Here is a 20987-nt window from a genome sequence, read left to right on the forward strand (position 1 = left end):
TTAACAAAGATATTAAGGACCTGAACTCAGCTCTGGATCAAGAGGACCTGATAGATATCTACAGAACTCTCCACCCCAAAACAACAGAATATATGTTCTTCTCATCACTGCATGGCACTTAGTCTAAAACTGATCACATAATCGGAAGTAAAACACTCCTCAGCAAATGCAAAAGAACTGAAATCACAATCTCTCAGACCACAGTGCAATCAAATTAGAAATCAAGATTAAGAAATTCACTCAAAAATTAGTTGAGTATGGTGGCACATGCCTGTAGTCCTAGCTACTCAGGGGGCTGAGGCAGGAAAATCGCTTGAACCTGGAAGGCAGAGGTTGCAGTGAGCTGAGATGCATCACTGCACTCCTGCCTGAGTTACAGAGCGAGATTCCATCTTAAAAAAAACAAAAACAAAAACAAAAAAAACCAAAACAAACAATAAAACAAAAAAAAAAAGGAAAGAAAGAAGTTCACTTAAAACCATACAACTACATGGAAATTGAACAACCTGTTCTTGCATGATTCTTGGGTAAATAATGAAATTAAGACAGAAATCAAGAAGTTCTTTGAAACCAATGAGAACAAAAAGACAACATATCAGAATTTCTGAGATACAGCTAAAGCAGTGTTAAGAGGGAAATTTATAGTACTAAATGCCCACATCAAAAGGCTAGAAAGATCTCAAGTTAACAACCTAACATCACAACTAAAAGAACTAGAGAACCAAGTGCAAACAAACCCCAAAGCTAGAAGGAGACAAGAAATAACCAAGATCAGAGCTAGACTGAAGGAGATAGAGACATGAAAAGCCCTTCAAAAACTCAGCAAATCCAGGAGCTGGGTTCTTGAAAAAAATAATAAAATAGACTGCTAGCTAGATTAATAAAGAAGAAAAGAGAGAAGATTCAAACACAATCAGAAATGATAAGGGGGAAGTACCACCACTGACCCCACAGAAATACAAACAACCATCAGAGAATACTATAAACACCTCTGTGCAAATAAACTAGAAAATCTAGAAGAAAATGGATAAATTCCTGGACATATACACCGTGTCAAGGCTGAACCAGGAAGAAGTTGATTCCCTGAAGAGACCAACAGCCAATTCTGAAATTGAGGCAGTAATAAATAGCCTACCAACCCAAAAAAGCCCAGGACCAGATGGATTTACAGCTGAATTCTACCAGAGGTACAAAGAGGAGCTGGTACCATTTCTTCTGAAGCTATTCCAAACAACTGAAAAGGAGGGACTCCTCCCTAACCATTTTATGAGGCCAGCATCATCCTGATACCAAAACCTGGCAGAGATACAACAAAAAAAGAAAACTTCAGGCCAGTATCCCTAATGAACATCAATGCAAAAACCCTCAGTAAAATACTGGCAAACCAAATCCAACAGCACATCAAAAAGCTTATCCACCACAATCAAGTCAGCTTCATCCCCAGGATGCAAGGCTGGTTCAACATACACAAATCAATAAACGTAATTCACCACATAAATAGAACTAAAGACAAAAACCACATGATTATCTCAATAGATGCAGAAAAGGCCTTCGATAAAATTCAACAACGCTTCATGTTAAAAATTCTCAATAAACTAGATATTGAAGGAACATATCTCAAAATAATAAGAGCCATTTATGACAGACCCACAGCCAATATCATACTGAATGGGCAAAAGCTGGAACCATTCCCCTTGAAAACCAGTACAAGACAAGGATGCCCTCTTTCACCACTGCTATTCAGTATAGTTCTGGAAGTTCTGACCAGGGCGATCAAGAAAAAGAAAGAAAGAAAGCATATTCAAATAGGAAGAGGAAGTCAAACTATCCCTGTTTGCCAATGACACGATTTCCTATATCTAGAAAATTCCACCGTTTCTGCCCAAAAGCTTCTTAAACTGATAGGCAACTTCAGCAAAATCTCAGGGTACAAAATCAATGTGCAAAAATTGCTAGCATTCCTATAGATCAAGAACAGGCAAGCTGAGAGCCAAAATCCAGAATGAACTCCCATTCACAATTGCCACAAAAAAGAATAAAATACCTAGGAATACAACTAACAAGGGAAGTGAATTACCTCTTCAAGGAGAACTACAAACGACTGCTGAAAGAAATCAGAGATGATGGCCGGGCGTGGTGGCTCATGCCTGTAATCCCAGCACTTTGGGAGGCCAAGATGGGCAGATCACGAGGTCAGGAGATCGAGACCATCCTGGCTAACACGGTGAAACCCCATCTCTACTAAAACAAAAAAATTAGCCAGGCACGGTGGCGGGAGTGGGCGCCTATAGTCCCAGCTACTCAGGAGGCTGAGGCAGCAGAATGGCGTGAACCCGGGAGGTGGAGCTTGTAGTGAGCCGAGATCACCCCACTGCACTCCAGCCTGGGAGACTGTGAGACTCCATCTCAAAAAAAAGAAATCAGAGATGATGACACAAACAAATGGAAAAACATTCCGTACTTATGAATAGGAAGAATCAGTATCATCAAAATGGCCATACTGCCCAAAGTAATTTATAGATTCAGTGCTATTCCCATTAAACTATCATTGACATTCTTCACAGAATAAGAAAAAAACTATTTTAAAATTCATTTGGAACAGAAAATCAAATGTTCTCACTTATAATTGAGAGCTGAATGATGAGAACATATGGACACATGGTGGGGAACAACACACACTGGGACCTGTTGGAGGGTGGGGGGTGGGAGGAAGGACAGCATCAGTAAGAATAGCTAATGAATGCTGGGCTTAATATGTAGGTGATAGAATGATCTGTGCAGCTAATTACCATGGCACACATTTATGTAACAAACCTGCACAACCTGTGCATGTACCCCTGAACTTAAAAGTTGGAAAAAAGAAAACTTTAGGCCCAGGTGATACTGGTAAATTGTTCTGAACATTTAAGAAAGAAATAATACCAATTCTACACAAACTCTTCTAGAAAATATAGGAGGGAACATTTCCCAACTCATTCTGTGTTGTGAACATGATTCTGATTCTAAAATCAGACAAAAATATTAAAAGAAAATGTTAGGCTAAAATTTTTCTTGAATGTAGACTCAAAAATTCTTAACAGTATTTTAGCAAGTCAATATATATAGCAATATATAAAAGGATAATACATTGTGATCAAGTGGAGTTTGTTTCAGGAATGCCAAGTTGGTATAACATTTGAAAATTAATATAGTAATATTAGAAAATAAAAACCAATTAATCTTTTCAATAGATGCAGAAAAATTATTTGGCAAAATTCAACTCCCATTTATGATAGAATCTCTCAGAAAACTACTCTGCCATTTATTACCCATTGCCTCTTGGCTATAAATCTACTTTTTTGCCTGCTTGTGATACTGTAACATTTGTCTCCTGTCCATTGGCACAGCGTTAAGCTTTCAATAGAGGGCACAGAAAGGATACTGGAGAAAGAAGAGTTCTTTTCCTGGTTCCAGTGTATCTTTTTCTTTTTGCTCCTGCTATCCAAAAAGACACCCAGCAAGTTTCAGCAGTACCCTAGCAGTCAGCTTCCCAGTGACAAGTTCAGTGGCACACCTGCAGGAGACTTCCTTATAGCAAGTTCAGCAACACCCTCATAGGTGATTTCATGAGTACCAGCAGTGCACCAGCTGACTTAGCAGTTTCCTGGTGAGTTCTGTGACATCCCATTTGGTCCCCCAGTTTTCAGCAACATCCTCTGAGAACCAGTTTTCCTATTGGTTTCTGGCAAGTCTAGCCAGTGTCTTAGCTGGTTTTCTATTTACAAATCTCACTCACCACCATAGGTAGCTTGCTGGTGAATTTCACTGATACCCCATGCAGTTTCCTGCCTGTTAAATCCCTGACCCACTAACTGTGAACTAGCTCTGTCCTCAGGCAACCCAGGAAAATTCCGCACCATCCGGTGGTCTGTTACCATACTCTCTTCAATGAGGTCTGAATCCCAGACCTTGGGAAAGTCACTCCCTTTCAAGTTTGTTCCTTATTTAAATATTCTCCCTCAGCTTTAGGGTGATATTCTTTAGAGTCCTCGTTTATTCCTACTTAGTTAATTCCTTGTAAACAGTTAACAATTCTATATATTAAACTGTCTCTGTTCAGAATGCCATGTGATTTCTCTCTCTTCTCTGGATCTTGATACAGAATTAGTACTAGTAGTGCTCCCAGGAGACAGAACCTCTAAGAAGGGATTTCAGAATTGGTTTTGGTTGTCTTGGCCGATCTTACGTGGAGTGCTAAGTTTCTTCCAACGAGAGGTGGGATGTTGATAATTCATCAGAAGCCATGGCATCACAATTTAATTACAGTATCACTTATGGTTGATTGTGAAGAAATGACAAATGAACCCAGTACCTTGAGAGCCCAAATGACTGCTGCACTTGACTGTTATGGCAGTAGTTATGGCTACGAACACTGTAGTTTAGGATGGATTCTCCTGTGTGGCAAGTGCTTACAGAGAGAACCTGGCAAGATAAAATCAAATGGTTTACTATTGTTATTATTATTATGAACTAATAAAATAAGATTTTGTTACTGTTTTTCAATGATCTCTACTTGATACAGATGTTTGATAACAGAAAAAAGAAGGAGACATTGGTTGGGCATGGTGGCTCACAAATGTAGTCCCAGCACTTTGGGAGGCTGAGGCGGAAGGAACTCTTGAAGCCAGGAGTTCAAGCTCAGCCTGGGCAACATAGCAAGACTGCATCTCTAAAATGAATGAATGAATAAATGGAAGCATTAACACAAAATAAATACCAAATAAAAATCATTTAAAATTTGAAAGATAATCACATACATATTTAGTATTTGAATTTTTCATACCTAAAATTGTATTTATTTATTTATTTATTTTTGATTTATTTATTTATTTTTGAGACAGAGTCTTGCTCTGTTGCCCAGGCTAGAGTACAGTGGCGTGATCTCAGCTCACTGCAACCTCCACCTCCCAGGTTCAAGTGATTCTCCTGACTCAGCCTCCTGCGTAGCTGGGATTACAGGCATGCCCTGCAAATTTTTTTATTTTTAGTAGAGATGGGGTTTCACCATGTTGGCCAGGCTGCTCTCAAACTCCTGACCTCAGGTGATCCGCCCACCTCAGCCTCCCAAAGTGCTGGGATTACAGATGTGAGCCACCGAGCCCAACCCTAAAATGAAATTTTAAAGCAGAAAGTATCAATTGTTTTATCTGATGGTCTTGATCTTTGTTTGGTGATAAATATGCCAGAAAAAGAAATATATTTCATTTTGCACTGACATTCATCAAATTATTAAGAATGTATCCAAAAACATCCCATATCGGGCATTACAAAGTATGTTGTTTCATATAATCTCATTTTCTTTTTTAATTGTGAAAGCATTTTGTCTGCTTCTCCTGATTTTGATTTTGCCATTGAAATCTATTAAATATATTGCTTTTATTTCAGATTTTAGATCCGTTTCTTATTTCATGTTGGAATGTTCTACAACAGCATTCACTTTCTCTCTTTGCATTTTTTCTGTTAAATATTTACAAAGCACTGAAGCTTGTAACAAATAATCAGTGAAAAATGCCAGAAAATATTTGGATGGTATTCAAATAACCTAACATTTAGATTTCCGAGCATGGTTAACAGCATTACACAGAGTTGTGTGTTGAAACTGCCAATTTAAGGACTTACTTAGCCTCCAAACTTGTTATTTCTTGGAACACAACTCGTAGGATTTATACGAAGTATAATATACATATCATCTTATTAGTATTGTATTATGTAAGAAAGGCCCACCACTAGCAGATATGGCCATGAGCACACACTTGTGGTAACAGCTGCAAGTAAGACTGACTTGAGTATATTGTGACTGCTACTCTCCCACATGCGTCTGTCCTGGTTCCTGAAAATACCAACCTTAACCTTTGATTCTGCCTTTCAGTGTTTCCTTCTCTTGCTTTCAGTTGATATCAGCTGATTTCTTTAAGCCAGATGTCTCTATATCAAACTGTTAAACTTTAGTTTGTGCAGGAGAATTAGAACTTTTTTTGTCGTTTTTCCTGTCAACTGATTTGTTGTAAGATTTAGAGAAAATTAATTACCCAAGAAACTCCAGAAAGAATTCCTACTTAGAAACAGTAACATAAATCAACTGCAGCTCTCATATATTGCAGGTGGGAATACAAAGACATCTACTTTGGAAAATAATGTTATGTTTTCTTATCAAATTAAACATACACTTACCATAATACCTAGTAATTTCACTCCTAGGTATTAACTCAACATACATTTAAATATATGTCTACCCAAAGTCATGTAAGTTAATAGCATCTTTATTTATTACAGCCCAAATGTGGAAACTACACGAATTTCTATCATTGGTGAATGGATAATTAATTTTGGTATATCCATACAGTGGAATACCAATTGAATAAAACAAGACAAAAGATCAATGAGGAAACAGAGGACTTGAACAATACAAGACCAAATGGACCTAATGGACATACAGAATATTTCATCCAATAACAGCAGAATATACACTCTTATCAAGCATGCATGGAAGATTCTCTATGATAAACCACATTAGACCACAAAACAAGTCTTAATAAATACTAAGATTTAAATTATGCAAAGTATCTTCTCTGACCATAATGGAATGAAACTAAAATTAATTAGCAGAAAGAAAACAGGAAAAATTGCAGATACATGGAAAGTAAACAGTGTGTTCTTAAACAACCAGTGGATCATGAGAGAATTTAGGAAATACCTGGAGATAAATTTTTTGAAAAGATACAACATACTAAAACTTATGGAATATAGTAAAAGCAGTATTAAGAGGGAAGTTTATAGCAGTAAACAGATTAAAAGAGAAGAAAAATCTCAAGTCACCAACCTAATCTTATACCTTAAGGAAATAGACAAATAAGAATGAACTAAATCCAAAGTCAGCACAAAGAAGAAAATAATAAAGACTAGAGCAGAGATAAACTAAATAGAAAACATTAAAAAACAAAGAAATCAACCAAACCAGGAGTTGTTTTTTTAAAAAAAGAAAATCACTAAAATTGATAAACCCTTACTTAGATTAAGAAAGACTTAAATTTCTAAAATTAAAAATGAAAGAGGGGATATTATAACTGATGTCACAGAAATGGAAAGAATTATAAAGACTGCTGTAGTGAAAAGTTAGATACCCACAAATTGGATGATCTAGAAGAAATGGATAAAGTTTTAGAAATATAAACCTACCAAGACTGAATCATAAAGAAATAAAAAATCTGAAAAGACCTATAATGAGTGTGGAGATTAAAGCAGTAATCAAAAACTTCCCAACAAAGAAAAGCCCAGGACCAGGTGGGTCCCCTGGAGAATTCTACCAAACAGTTAATACCAGTCCTTCTCAAATTCTTACAATGAACGGAAGAGAAAGGGACACTCCCAGACTCATTTAAACTCATTACCCTGATAACGAAACCAGACAAAGACACAATGAAGGAGAACTACAGGCCAATAACCCTGATGGATATTTGACACAAAAATTCTAAAGAAAATACTAGCAAACCAAATTATATTGCACATTAAAAAAATCATACATCTTGACCAGCTAAAATTTATGCCTGGAATGCAAGGATGGTTCAACATATAAGAATCAGTCAATATATTATACCACATTAACATCTCAATACAGAAAAGCAAAATTCAGTACCCTGTCAGGATTTTTAAAAATACTCAACAAATTAGGAGTAGAAGGGAAACTACCTCAACATAATAAAAGCTAACATTATGCTTAACAGAGAAAGACAGAAGGCTTTTCCTGTGAGATCCTGCAATAAAGCAAGGATGCCCGGTCTTGCCATTACTATTCAACATAGTACTGGAAATTCTAGCCAGAGTAATAAGACAGGAAAAAGAAATAAAAGGCATTCAACTTAGAAAAGACTTAAAAGATCTCTCCTTGCAGATAACATCTTAAATGGAAAAAGAATTTGAGCAACATGGGTGAATCTCAAAAGCATTATGCTAAGTAAAAGAAACCAGAAAACTACTGGAATCAAATTAACATATGATTCCATTTGTATTAAATTATATTAAAGGCAAAACTATACTGAAAGTAGGTCAGTAACTGCCCAGAGTGGAGGACTGCAAAGAGGCCCAAGGAAACTTTGGGGGATAATGGTTTCCAAAGTTCACATAATTGTACTGTTAGAATTAGTGCATTCTATTGTAGGTAAATTATTTCTTTCATACCATCAATATTTAGAAAATGAAAGTTTATGAAAATATTACCATAGCATATAAGTTTTTTTAAAATATGTAGAAATTAACCTCTAATGAAACATAAGACCTCTATAGTGTGAAACTGAGGGATGCTAAAGAAGATCTAAATATGCTGACGGAGATTTCTTATTCATGAATTAAAGGCAGTATGGCAAAGATATCAGTTCTGCTCAAATTGACTGATAGATTCAATGTAATTCCATAACAATTTCAGCCTTTTTAGCCTGTTTATCTGATTCTAGAATGTATATGGACAGGCTTTGAATACAAAAAGCAAGATAGGTGGACTTGCTATACTATATATCAAGATTTATTAGGAAAATAGAATAATTATAACACTGATAATGATACAGGAATGGTCAGTATATAGAAAGCCTAGTAGTAAACACCCAAGCTTATATAGACATTTCCATGAAAGAAGTGCTGCGGCTGATCAGAAGGGAAATTAATGACTTTCAATAAATTATTTTGAGTAGTCATTTGGAAAAAAAGGAAATTGGACTGGTACTTCTCACCAGCTCCCCCATCCCCACCATCTGCTTTTTGTGTTAAAGTCCTCGGTGTGAAAGGCAAACCTGTAGTGCTTTTTAAAAAGAATATAGAATATCTCCATAGCCTTAGGAAAGGATTTTTTTCAACTAGACACAAAAACCATTAGCTGTAAAGGAAAAGATTTATACATTTGACTATATTAAAATTAAGAGCTTCTGTCATCAAAATACAATTTATTTAAAAGGTGAAAAAATCAGAATGTGACAAGATACTCTCTGTTCCTCTACATTTATTTCTGCAGTACAAAAAAGTTTACATGTGATTGGCACATATGTAGAAAATGACATGAATTTAACTGAGGTTATACTAGTTTCTACGCCATTTTCCTCAGCAAGCTAATGTTTTTTATCATCAAATAGCCACAAGTAAGTAAAATAACACAACTGAATATTGCAGCTGAGGAAGAACATGGCAGTGTATATGATACCTATACACTTCAATTTACCCTCTTTTCTGTTTGACCATGTGTTCTGTTTTAAAAATCTTTATTGCACTATTTGCCCTATCTTCGTTATTTAGTAGCCTAACCCTTTCTTATACCCCTTTCTGTCAAGCCACCTTTTTTCATTCCTTTCATTTTCTTAAAAGACACAGTATTTTATTTACTCTATTATTTTTAATTGGGAATTTAACATGTCTTTTAAACTGTATTAATATTTTAAATTAGGACCATTATTTATTTTGTTAGTGTTCTGGTTACAAAGTTGCAAAGGTTTCGAGAAGTCAACCATGACATTGTTTTCTCCATAATCTCTATTATTTTGGGTGCATGATTTTTCAGAAAGTGCTGTTTCAAGAAAACATATTTCACAGAAATCCCCCATTTGCAATACATATGTCTGACAATGGATCATAGTACTTCATCAATACTAAGACAGTTATCTCACATTTTAACATCTCTACAGTTGGGATGCATCTTAGAATAGATGAAATCTTTCAATTATAATTGCCAGGGTTTTTTCTTTCTTAGAGATAAAATAATGATGCAGTTTAGAAGGGGTTGGTTACTTAGATTTGATGATTTACTGTAATATTCAGAATATAAAGAATTATAAATCAATTTTATTTTATTTTTTGTTATACTTTAAGTTCTGGAATACATGTGCAGAATGTGCAGGTTTGTTGCATAGGTATGCATGTGCCATGGTGGTTTGCTGCACCCATCAACCCATCATCTAGGTTTTAAGCCTCACATGCATTAGGTATTTGTCCTAGTGCTCTTTCACCCCTTGCCCCCCACACCCCAACAGACCCCAGTGTGTGATGTTGCCCTCCCTGTGTCCATGTATTCTCATTGTTCAACTCCCACTTATGAGTGAGAACGTGGTGTTTGGTTTTCCGTTCCTGTGTTAGTTTGCTGAGAATGATGGTTTCCAGCTTCACCCATGTCCGTGCAAAGGACATGAACTCATTCCTTTTTATGGCTGGATAGTATTCCATGGTGTCCATGTGCCACATTTTCTTTATCCATTCTATCATTGATGGGCATTTGGGTTGGTTCCAAGTCTTTGCTATTGTGAATAGTGCTGCAATAAACATACATGTGCATGTGTGTCTTTATAGTAGAAGGATTTATAATCTTTTGAGTATATACCCAGTAATGGAATTGCTGGGTCAAATGGCATTTCTAGTTCTAGATCCTTGAGAAATCGCCACACTGTCTTCCACAATGGTTGAACTAATTTACACTCCCACTAACAGTGTAAAGACGTTCCTATTTCTCCATATCCTCTCCAGCATCTGTCGTTTCCTGACTTTTTAATAATCGCCATTCTAACTGATGTGAGATGGTATCTTGTTGTGGTTTTGATTTGCATTTCTGTAATGACTAGTGATGATGAGCTTTTTTTCATATGTTTGTTGGCCACATAAATGTCTTCTTTTGAGAAGTGTCTGTTCATATCCTTCACCCAATTTTTGATGGGGTAGTTTGTTTTTTTCATGTAAATTTGTTTAAGTTCCTTGTAGATTCTGGATATCATACCTTTGCCAGATGTATAGATTGCAAAAATTTTCTCCCATTCTATAGGTTGCCTGTTCACTCTGATGATAGTTTCTTTTGCTGTGCAGAAGCTCTTTAGTTTAATTAGATCTTATTTGTCAGTATTGGCTTTTGTTGCTATTGTTTTTGGTGTTTTAGTCATGAAGTCTTTGCCCATGCCTACGTCCTGAATGGTATTGCCTAGGTTTTCTTCTAGGGTTTTTGTGGTTTTAGGTTTTACATTTAAGTCTTTAATCCATCTTGAATTAATTTTTGTGTAAGGTGTAAGGAAGGAGTCCAGTTTCAGTTTTCTCCTTATGGCTAGCCAGTTTTCACAACACCATTTATTAAATAGGGAATCCTTTCCCCATTGCTTGTTTTTGTCAGGTTTGTTGAAGATGAGATGGTTATAGATATGTGGTGTCATGTCTGAGGCCTCTTTTCTATTCCATTGTTCTATGTATCGGTTTTGGTACCAGTACCATATTGTTTTGGTTACTGTACCCTTGTAGTATAGTTTGAAGACAGGTGGTGTGATGCCTCCAGCTTTGTTCCTTTTGCTTAGGATTGTCTTGGCTATATGAGGTCTTTTTGTTTCCATATGAAATTTAAAGTAGTTTTTTCTAGTTATGTGAAGAAAGTTAATGGTAGCTTGATGGGCATAGCATTGAGTCTATAAATTACTTTGGGTAGTATGGCCATTTTCACAATATTGGTTTTTCCTATTCATGAGCATGGAATGTTTTTCCATTTGTTTGTGTCCTCTCGTATTTCCTTGAGCAGTGGTTTGTAGTTCTCCTTGAAGAGGTCCTTCATGTCCCTTCTAAGTTGGATTCCTAGATATTTTATTCTCTTTGTAGCAATTGTGCATGGGAGTTCACTCATGATTTGGCTCTCTGCCTATCATTGGTGTACAGGAATGCTTGTGATTTTTGCACGTTGATTTTGTATCCTGAGACTTTCCTGAAGTTGCTTATCAGCTTAAGGAGTTTTTGGGCTGAGAAGATGGGGTTTTCTAAATATACAACCATGTCATCTGCAAACAGAGAAAAATTGACTTCCTCTCTTCCTATTTGAATACCTTTATTTCTTTCTCTTGCCTAATTGCCCTGGCCAGAACTTCCAATACTACGTTGAATAGGAGTGGTGAGAGAGGGGATCCTTGTCTTGTGCCAGTTTTCAAAGGGAATGCTTCCGGCTTTTGTCCATTCAGTATGATATTGGCTGTGGGTTTGTCATAAATAGCTCTTACTATTTTGAGATATGTTCCATCAATGCCCAGTTTATTGAGAGTTTTTAGCATGAAGGTGTGTTGAATATTATTGAAGGCCTTTTCTGCGTCTATTGAGATAATCATGTGGTTTTTGTCATTTGTTCTGTTTATGTGATGGATTACATTTATTGATTTGCATATGTTGAACCAGCATTGCATCCCAGGGATGAAGCCAACTGGATCGTGGTGGATAAGCTTTTCGATGTACTGCTGGATTCAGTTTGCCGGTATTTTATTGAGGTTTTTCGCATCGATGTTCATTAGGGATATTGGCCTGAAACTTTCTTTTTGTGTTGTGTCTCTGCCAGGTTTTGGTATCAGGATGATGCTGGCCTCATTAAATGAGTTAGGGAGGAGTCCCTCTTTTTCTATTGTTTGGAATAGTTTCTAAAGGAATGGTACCAGCTCCCCTTTGTACCTCTGGTAGAATTTGGCTGTGAATCCCTCTGATCCTGTGCTTTTTTTGGTTGGTAGGCTATTAATTACTGCCTCAATTTCAGAACTTGTTACTGGTCTATTCAGGAGTCTGACTTCTTCGTGGTTTAGTCTTGGGAGGATGTATGTGTCCAGGAATTTATCCGTTTCTTCTAGATTTTCTAGTTTATTTGTATAGAGGCATTTGTAGTATTCTCTGATGGTAGTTTGTATTTCTGTGGGATCAGTGGTGATATCCCCTTTATCATTTTTTATTGCATTTATTTGATTCTTCTCTCTTTTCTTCTTTTTTATTCTGGCTAGTGGTCTGTTTTGTTAGTCTTTTCAAAAAACCAGCTCCTGGATTCATTGATTTTTTTGGAGGGTATTTCATGTCTCTATCATCTTCAGTTCTGCTTTGATCTTGGTTATTTCTTCTGTTCTGCTAGCTTTTTTTTTGAGACGGAGTCTCGCTCTGTCACCCAGGCTGGAGTGCAGTGGCACAATCTCGGCTCACTGCAAGCTCCGCCTCCCGGGTTCACACCATTCTCCTGCCTCAGCCTCCCAAGTAGCTGGGACTACAGGTGCCCGCCACTACACCCTGCTAATTTTTTGTATTTTTAGTAGAGATGGGGTTTCACCATGTTAGCCAGGATGGTCTCGATCTCCTGACCTCGTGATCTGCCCGCCTCAGCCTCCCAAAGTGCTGGGATTACAGGCGTGAGCCACTGCACCAGCCCTGTCCTGCTAGCTTTTGAATTTGTTTGCTCTTGCTTCTCTAGTTCTTTTAATTGTGATGTTAGGGTGTCTATTTTAGATCTTTCCGGTTTTCTGATGTGGGCATTCAGTGCTATAAGCTTCCGTCTAAACACTGCTTTAGCTGTGTCCCAGAGATTCTGGTACATTTTGTCTTTGTTCTCATTGGTTTCAAAGAACATCTTTATTTCTTCCTTAATTTCGTTATTTACCCAGTAGTCATTCAGGAGCAGGTTTTTCAGTTTCTAAGTAGTTGTGCGGTTTTGGGTGAGTTTCTTAATCCTGAGTTCCAATTTGATTGCACTGTGGTCTGAGAGAGCGTTTGTTATGATTTCTGTTCATTTGCATTTGCTGAGGAGTGTTTTACTTCCAATTATGTAGTTGATTTTAGAGTAAGTGTGATGTGGTGCTGAGAAGAATGTATATTCTGTTGATTTGGGGTGAAGAGTTCAGTAGATGTCTATTAGGTCTGCTTGGTCCAGAGCTGAGTTCAAATCCTAAATATCCTTGTTAATTTTCTGTCTTGTTGATCTGTCTAATACTGACAGTGGGGTGTTAAAGTCTCCCACTATTATTGTGTGGGAATCTAAGTCTCTTTGTAGGTCTCTAAGAACTTGCTTTATGAATCTGGGTGCTCCTGTATTGGGTGCATATATATTTGGGATAGTTAGCTCTTGTTGCATGGATCCCTTTACCATTATGTAATGCCCTTCTTTGTCTCTTTTGATCTTTGTTGGTTTAAAGTCTGTTTTATCAGAGACTAGGATTGCAACCCTGCTTTTTTTTTTTTTTTTTTTTTTGGCTTTCCATTTGCTTGGTGAATATTCCTCCATCCGTTTATTTTGAGCCTATGTGTGTCTTTGCACATGAGATGGGTCTCCTGAATACAGCACACCAAAAGGTCTTGACTCCTTTATCCAATTTGCCAGTCTGTGTCTTTTAATTGGGGTATTCAGCCCATTTACATTTAAGGTTAATATTGTTATGTATTAATTGTATCCTGTCATCATGATGCTAGCTGGTTATTTTGCACATTAGTTGATGCAGTTTCTTCATAGGGTTGTTGGTCTTTATATTTTGGTATGTCTTTGCAGTGGCTGGTACCAGTTTTTCCTTTCCATATTTAGTGCTTCCTTCAGGAGTAAGGCAGGCCTATTAGTGACAAAATCCCTCAGCATTTGCTTGTCTGTAAAGGCTTTTATTTCTCCCTTGCTTCTGAAGCTTAGTTTGGATAGATTTGAAATTCTGGATTGAAAATCCTTTTCTTTAAGAATGTTGAATATTGGCCGCCTACTCTCTTCTGGCTTGTAGAGTTTCTGCAGAGATCTGCTGTGAGTCTGATGGGCTTCCCTTTGTAGGTAGTCTGACCTTTCTCTCTGGCTGCCCTTAACATTTTTTCCTTCATTTCAACCTTGGAGAATCTGATGATCATGTGTCTTATGATTGCTTTTCCCAAGGAGTATCTTAATGGTGTTCTCTATATTTCCTGAATTTGAAAGTTGGCCTGTCTTGCTAGGTTGGGGAGGTTCTCCTGGATGATATCCCGAAGTGTGTTTTCCAACTTGGTCCCATTCTCCCTGTCACTCTCAGGTACACCAATCAATCATAGGTTTGGCCTTTTCACATAGTCTCATATTTCTTGGAAGCTTTGTTTGTTCCCTTTCATTCTTTTTTCTCTAATTTTGGCTTTGTGCTTTATTTCATTAAGTTGATCTTCAGTCTCTGATATCCTTTCTTCCACTTGATTGATTTGGCTATTGATACTTGCATATACTTCATGAAGTTTTCGTGCTGTGTTTTTCAGCTCCATCAGGTCATTTATGTTTTTCTCTAAACTGGTTATTCTAGTTAGCAGTTCGTGTAACCTTTTATCAATGTTCTTAGCTTCCTTGCATTGGGTTAGAACATGGTCCTTTAGCTCAGAGGAGTTTGTTATTACCCACCTCCTGAAGCCTACTTCTGTCAATTCAGCAAACTCATTCTCTGTCCAGTTTTGTGCCCTTGTCAGAGAGGAGTTGTGATTATCTGGAGGAGAAGAAGCATTCTGGTTTTTGGAATTTTCAGCATTTTTGCGCTGGTTTTTCCTCATCTCTGTGGATTTATCTACCTTTGATCTTTGATGCTGATGGCCTTTGGATGGGGTTTTTGTGTGAGCATCCTTTTGGTTAATGTTGATGTTATTGCTTTCTGTTTGTTAGTTTTCCTTCTAAAAGTCAGGCCCCTCTTCTGCAGGTCTGCTGGAGTTTGCTAGAGGTCCTCTCCAGACCCTGTTTGCCTGGTATCACCAGCAGATGCTGCAGAACAGCAAAGATTGCTGCCTGCTCCTTCCTCTGGAAACTTCGTCCCAGAGGGGCACCCATCTGATGGCAGCCAGAGCTCTCCTGTATGAGGTGTCTGTTGACTCCTGCTGGGAGGTGTCTCCCAGTCAGAAGGCACGGGGGTCAGGGACCCACTTGAGGAGGCAGTCTGTCCCTAAGCAGAGCTTGAGCACTGTGCTGGGAGATCTGCTGCTTTCTTCAGAGTTGGCAGGCAGGAACATTTAAGTCTGCTGAAGCTGCACCCACAGCTGTCCCTTCCCCCAGGTGCTCTGTCCCAGGGAGATGGGAGTTTTATCTATAAGCCCCTGACTGGGGCTTCTGCCTTTCTTTCAGAGATGGCCTGCCCAGTGAGGAGGAATCTAGAGAAGCAGTCTGGCCACAGCCATTTTTCTGCGCTGCAGTGAGTTCCGCACAGTCCGAACTTCCTGGCAGCTTCCTTAACACTGTGAGGGGAAAACCACGTACCCAAGTCTCGGCAATGGTGGACGCCCCTCCCCCCACCAAGCTCGATCATCCCAGGTCAACTTCAGACTGCTGTGCTGGCATTGAGAATTTCAAGCCAGTGGTTCTTACTGGGCTCTGTGGGAGTGGGACCCACTGACCAAGACCACTTCGCTCCCTGGCTTCAGCCCCCTTTGCGGGGAAGTGAACAGTTCTGTCTCTCTGGAGTACAAGAAAAAAACTCCTGCAGCTAGCTCAGTGTCTGCCCAAACAGCCACCTAGTTTTGTGCTTGAAACCCAGGGCCCTAGTGGTGTAGGCACACGAGGGAATCTCCTGGTCTGCAGGTCGGAAAAACTGTGGGAAAAGCATAGTATTTGGGCCAGATAGCACAGTCCCTCATGGCTTCCCTTGGCTAGGGGAGGGAGTTCCCTGGCCCCTTGTGCTTCCCAGGTGAGGCGCTGCCCCACCCTGCTTCTACTCACCTTCCGTGGGCTGCACCCACTGTCTAACCAGTCCCAACGAGATTAACTGGGTACCTCAGTTGGAAATGCAGAAACCACCCACCTTCTGTGTTGGTCTTGCTGGGAGCTGCAGACCAGAGCTTTTCCTATTTGGGCATCTTGCCAGCTCCCACAAATCAATTTTAAAGACACAAACCCAACAGAGAAATGGGGAAAGACTTGAATAACCACTTCACAACAGAGGAAATCTATATGCCTTCTAAATGTATTAAAAAGAATGTTTAATCTCATAAAGCAGTTGCTTTGTGAGGTTGAAGTACGGGGTAAAATCTTGAGTAGCCTTCCTATTTTTCGGATGTCTTGTTCATTGTTGAGGTTGTGGATGATACATCCGGAGCATATGAATAGTATGGCTTTAAAGAAAGCATGGGATTAAATACACAGTGAGGTGACTTTACACACCCAGGATATTGGAAAAATCTTAGAAGCCTCATGACAAGTATTGGTGTGGACAGAAGAGGATGCATGTTATGTGATTTCATTCATATGAGGTTGCAAAAGTGGCAAAACTAAACTATGTTGCTAAAAAATGCATTATTTAGTTGGTACAATCATTAAAAAGGAAAGGAAATCATCATCATAGATGTCAAGATGGTAGTCACTTTTGAGGATGGAGAGAGGGAGAGGTTTATCATCAGAGACACACAAGAAGGTTTTTGAGGTTCTGGTAATGTTCTGTTTTTTGCTTGGGTTGATTTGCTTATAACTAAACAGAAAGGGTAAATGATCAGTTATGTCAAATGTTATTCATAGGTCAGTTAAGATGAGGGTAAGACTTGGCCATTGAGTTCAGCGAAGTGGAGACTATTGTTGAAACATAGCACATTGTCTCAGTGAATGGTTGGGGAAAAGATCTTACTTGAATAGGCTCAGGAGACAGTGAGAGGAAAATTGGAGACTGTATGGCTCCAAAGAACTCTTTGGAGGAATTTTTATGTATAAAGGAGAAATGTGGTGAGAACTGGGCGTGAGGGGGGATGTAGAAAGCTTTATATAAAGTAGACAGGAGAATATAAAAATAAATTTTATGGAATGCGAAAAGCAATGGGGTGAAGGAAGGAAGATAACTTTATGTGTTTTGGGTTGTATGGTTTTGTGGGGAGAGTGAAAATTTATAATACTTTGTAAAGAGAATTAACATTAAAACTATTTTCTAGTCTTAGAAATATGTGGTAGAGTTACACATAACATTCGTATCTGTCAATGAAAAGAATCATGGACAACATCCTGCTCAACACCACCTTGCAGAAAGAGAAAGCCAAAAGAGATTAAGTAGTTGTCTAAATTGTGCCGTTAATAATAATCGCAGACCAAAACAGAGTTCCTCCTGCCCTTTCAATCAGTGCTGTTTTTATAGTATTATCTATAATATGGCTTGCTTTTAAATTTTTTTTAGTCATTATGTTTTATAGTGGAGTGTATTTGGATATCTCAATTAGCTTTTGCTGCATAACAGACTACCCCAAAACTTAGTGGCTTAAAATAGTGATGCGTATTTCTCATGATTTCATGAGTTGGGCTCAGTTGGGACCATTCATGTGGCTGTAGTCATTGACAGCTCAACTGGAGCTGGAGGGGCTAAGATGGTCTCATTCATGTGTCTGGGGCCTTGCTGCTTTTTGTTGGCTTGGGCTCTCTTTATCACTCAGTAGTCTAGCGTGGACTTCCTTGCATGGTAGCAGGAGCATTCCAAGAGGGTGAAGATGGAAGTCTAGATCCCCAAACTTGGACAACATCACAGCCTTCACATTAAATTCATCAAAGCATATCATCAGTCCAGTCCAAATTCAAGGGATGAGGCAACAGGCCCCACTTCTTAGGAGGTGCAAAATATCGTCATCATATTTTTTCCATCTGTCATAGATAATTACAAAGTATAATTTTAATCATTGAATTTACTTTTTTTTTTAAGAGACAGGCTCTCACCCTGTCATCAAGGCTGGAGTGCAGTGGTGCTGCAATGATAACCCACTGCATCACTGCATCCTTGAACTCCTGGTCTCAAATTTATCTTCCCACCTCAGCCTCACGAGTAGCTAGGACTACTGGTGTGCACCACTACACCTGGCTAATTTTTAAAATTTTTTTATAGAGACAAGGTCTTACTATGTTGCCCAGGCTTGAGTTAATGTCTAATGTTAAGTTTTATTTAATATGGAGCTAAGAAGCTGTTGATTCAGAGAATCTAACAATGTAGTTTTGGTCAATATATGAGAAATATAAAAATTTGAAAATAAAAAAAGTATTAAAAATTAAAGGAAAAAAGCTGTTTTCCAGATTTTATATCCTCTATGATGTAAAACAGGTAAAGAAATGCTTATTTTTAGAAAAAAAATTGGGCTAAAAAATGGGGGAGAAAAATTCATCTTTGTTGCACAGAATGTTGACATAATCATTATTTTCTCAGATTGTTACTGTTAATTTGTTATCATAATCTTTGTTTTTTTGCATGTTACAGAATATAATAGAATGTAATGTGACTAAAAACAGTAGGAGCAATTAAGAGTTTCCCATGAATTAACTTACAATAATAATAAGAGCATATTGCCAGGCACTGTCCTAAATGCATTTGTTTACAATTTCACTTAATTTATTTGACAGCTATGTATATTCAGCACCTACTGTGATCTTTGCACTGTGTCAAGACTTGGGGCTATTACTCTGAATTAAATCGACATGGTTTCTGCATGTTGCCATACCCTAGATAGAAATCAGGGAAGGTTCTCTAAAGGAACTTTCTAAGCCAGGACCTGAAGGATGAGTAGAAGTTAGCTGAGGTGAGAGTGGGAAAGGGAGTAGAAAGTCCTCTGGGGACATGACAACGGCTTTGAAAGTATGTGAGTGAAAGGAACATTAAAATAATTGAAAAATATGTATAGTATACTAAAGCCTAATGTGAAAGGAATGAGGCAAGAAAGAAGTTAGGGAGGTTTCCAGGGGCCAGATCGCAAAGGGCTTTTTAAAATGTGTTGTTATAGAATCTGGATTTTATACCAAGGATCATGGGAAGCTATTGATAGGTTTAGAGAGAGATTTTGTTTGTTTCCTCAGACTGTGTTTTAGAAAAGTCACTGACTGCAGTGACTAGGAGGAGTGTAGCTGGGAAGAGGTAAAGGTTGACCTCGGGGTACCAACAATACCAGTCCTAGATAATGATATGAATTCAGTGATTATGGGAATGAAAAGAAGTATTTAGAGATACTTATGAGGTAGATTTGGTGACTGGATGTGGAGTAGAGGGAGGAGCCCAAGACAACTGACTCTCAGATTTCCTACCTGGAGCGCTATTACTGAATAGGGGCCTAAGTGGAGGAACAGGTTTGAGAAGGAAAGTGTTCTTTTCCTAGACTTGCAACCAATTCCCAGTGAAAATCCTGGATCTCTTTGTATTATGTAGTATTTGAAATGACATTTTGTAAAAGTGACTCTTGTTTAGTAAAATTCAGTCAAATATAGCGATGCTGCCATAACCTGAATTTATACCTTGAAGCTGAAACAAAGATTGTACTTTAGCATTTAGTGATCTGTTACTGTAGTTAATTTTATGAAACAATTTACTTACTGTTACTGTAGTTAATTTTATGAAACAATTTACTTACTGCTTAATTTTTAAAAATTACTTGAAGAGAATAATGGCTAAGAAGCCATATGTGAATACCTATCTTAAGCGTTTTATTAACGTATAAAGTAACTTTGTAACCAGTGTTTGTCCAACTTTTAAAAATAAAGTTCATTAAAATAACTTATAAAAAATATTATTTTTTGTCTTTCATGACTCTAGTAAGTAGAATGTTTACATTTATGCTAGAAATGAAAAAAATAAGTAGGATAACTACTTTAAAATAAGTCTGTCTTTCACCAGGTATGCACATATATCAAAACATCATGTTGTATGCTATAAATATATACAATTTTATCTGTGAATTTTACCTTAATAAAGTTGGGGCAGGGGAATGAAATATCTCTTATGTGTTCTTTACAAACTGAATATTCTATTACTTTGAATATTTTGTAAGTTTAAAAGTACTTTACAACCTACTTTTTTTTTCTTTTTTCTTAGGCACTACAAGGGCCCCCAGGGATGGGGAAGTACCAGGAGTGGATTATAATTTCATTTCCGTTGAACAGTTCAAAGCACTGGAAGAGAGTGGAGCATTGTTAGAAAGTGGGACATATGATGGTATGTCCCCAAATAACATCACTACCACCCAAAAAACTTCTGAACGACTGGAATTATTTCAGAGAGAATTTGACTAGTAAAGTACCACTTTTTGAAAAACCTTTTTTCTCTCTGTTTTTGAGAAAATTTTCTTTTGATGGGGAGATTTGTAATTTATTAATTAAAATGGGATTAAATAATAAGCAAAAAAATCCATCATATTTTAAAGTTGATTGTGAACAATATACTAAAAATCAGCCAAACTGGCCAGTTTATATATTTCATAGTAATTCACATTCATCATGTGAACTCAGTGAGTATTTGTTG

The 20987-nt window shown here is 37.7% G+C and overlaps 1 protein-coding gene across 5 annotated transcripts in view; it reads left to right on the top strand.

Moving 5' to 3' along the window:
* Positions 1 to 20987, top strand: part of MAGI3 (membrane associated guanylate kinase, WW and PDZ domain containing 3) — a 280859-nt gene that overhangs the window by 160315 nt on the left and 99557 nt on the right. For all 5 annotated transcript variants that reach the window (XM_063625725.1, XM_063625727.1, XM_063625724.1 and 2 more), the window contains exon 3: positions 20562 to 20681. In XM_063625725.1, coding sequence (XP_063481795.1) covers positions 20562 to 20681 — 120 coding nt within the window. The remainder of the gene's footprint in view (positions 1 to 20561; positions 20682 to 20987) is intronic.

This window comes from Symphalangus syndactylus, chromosome 12 (genome assembly GCF_028878055.3).
Source record: "Symphalangus syndactylus isolate Jambi chromosome 12, NHGRI_mSymSyn1-v2.1_pri, whole genome shotgun sequence".
Lineage (NCBI taxonomy): Eukaryota > Metazoa > Chordata > Mammalia > Primates > Hylobatidae > Symphalangus > Symphalangus syndactylus.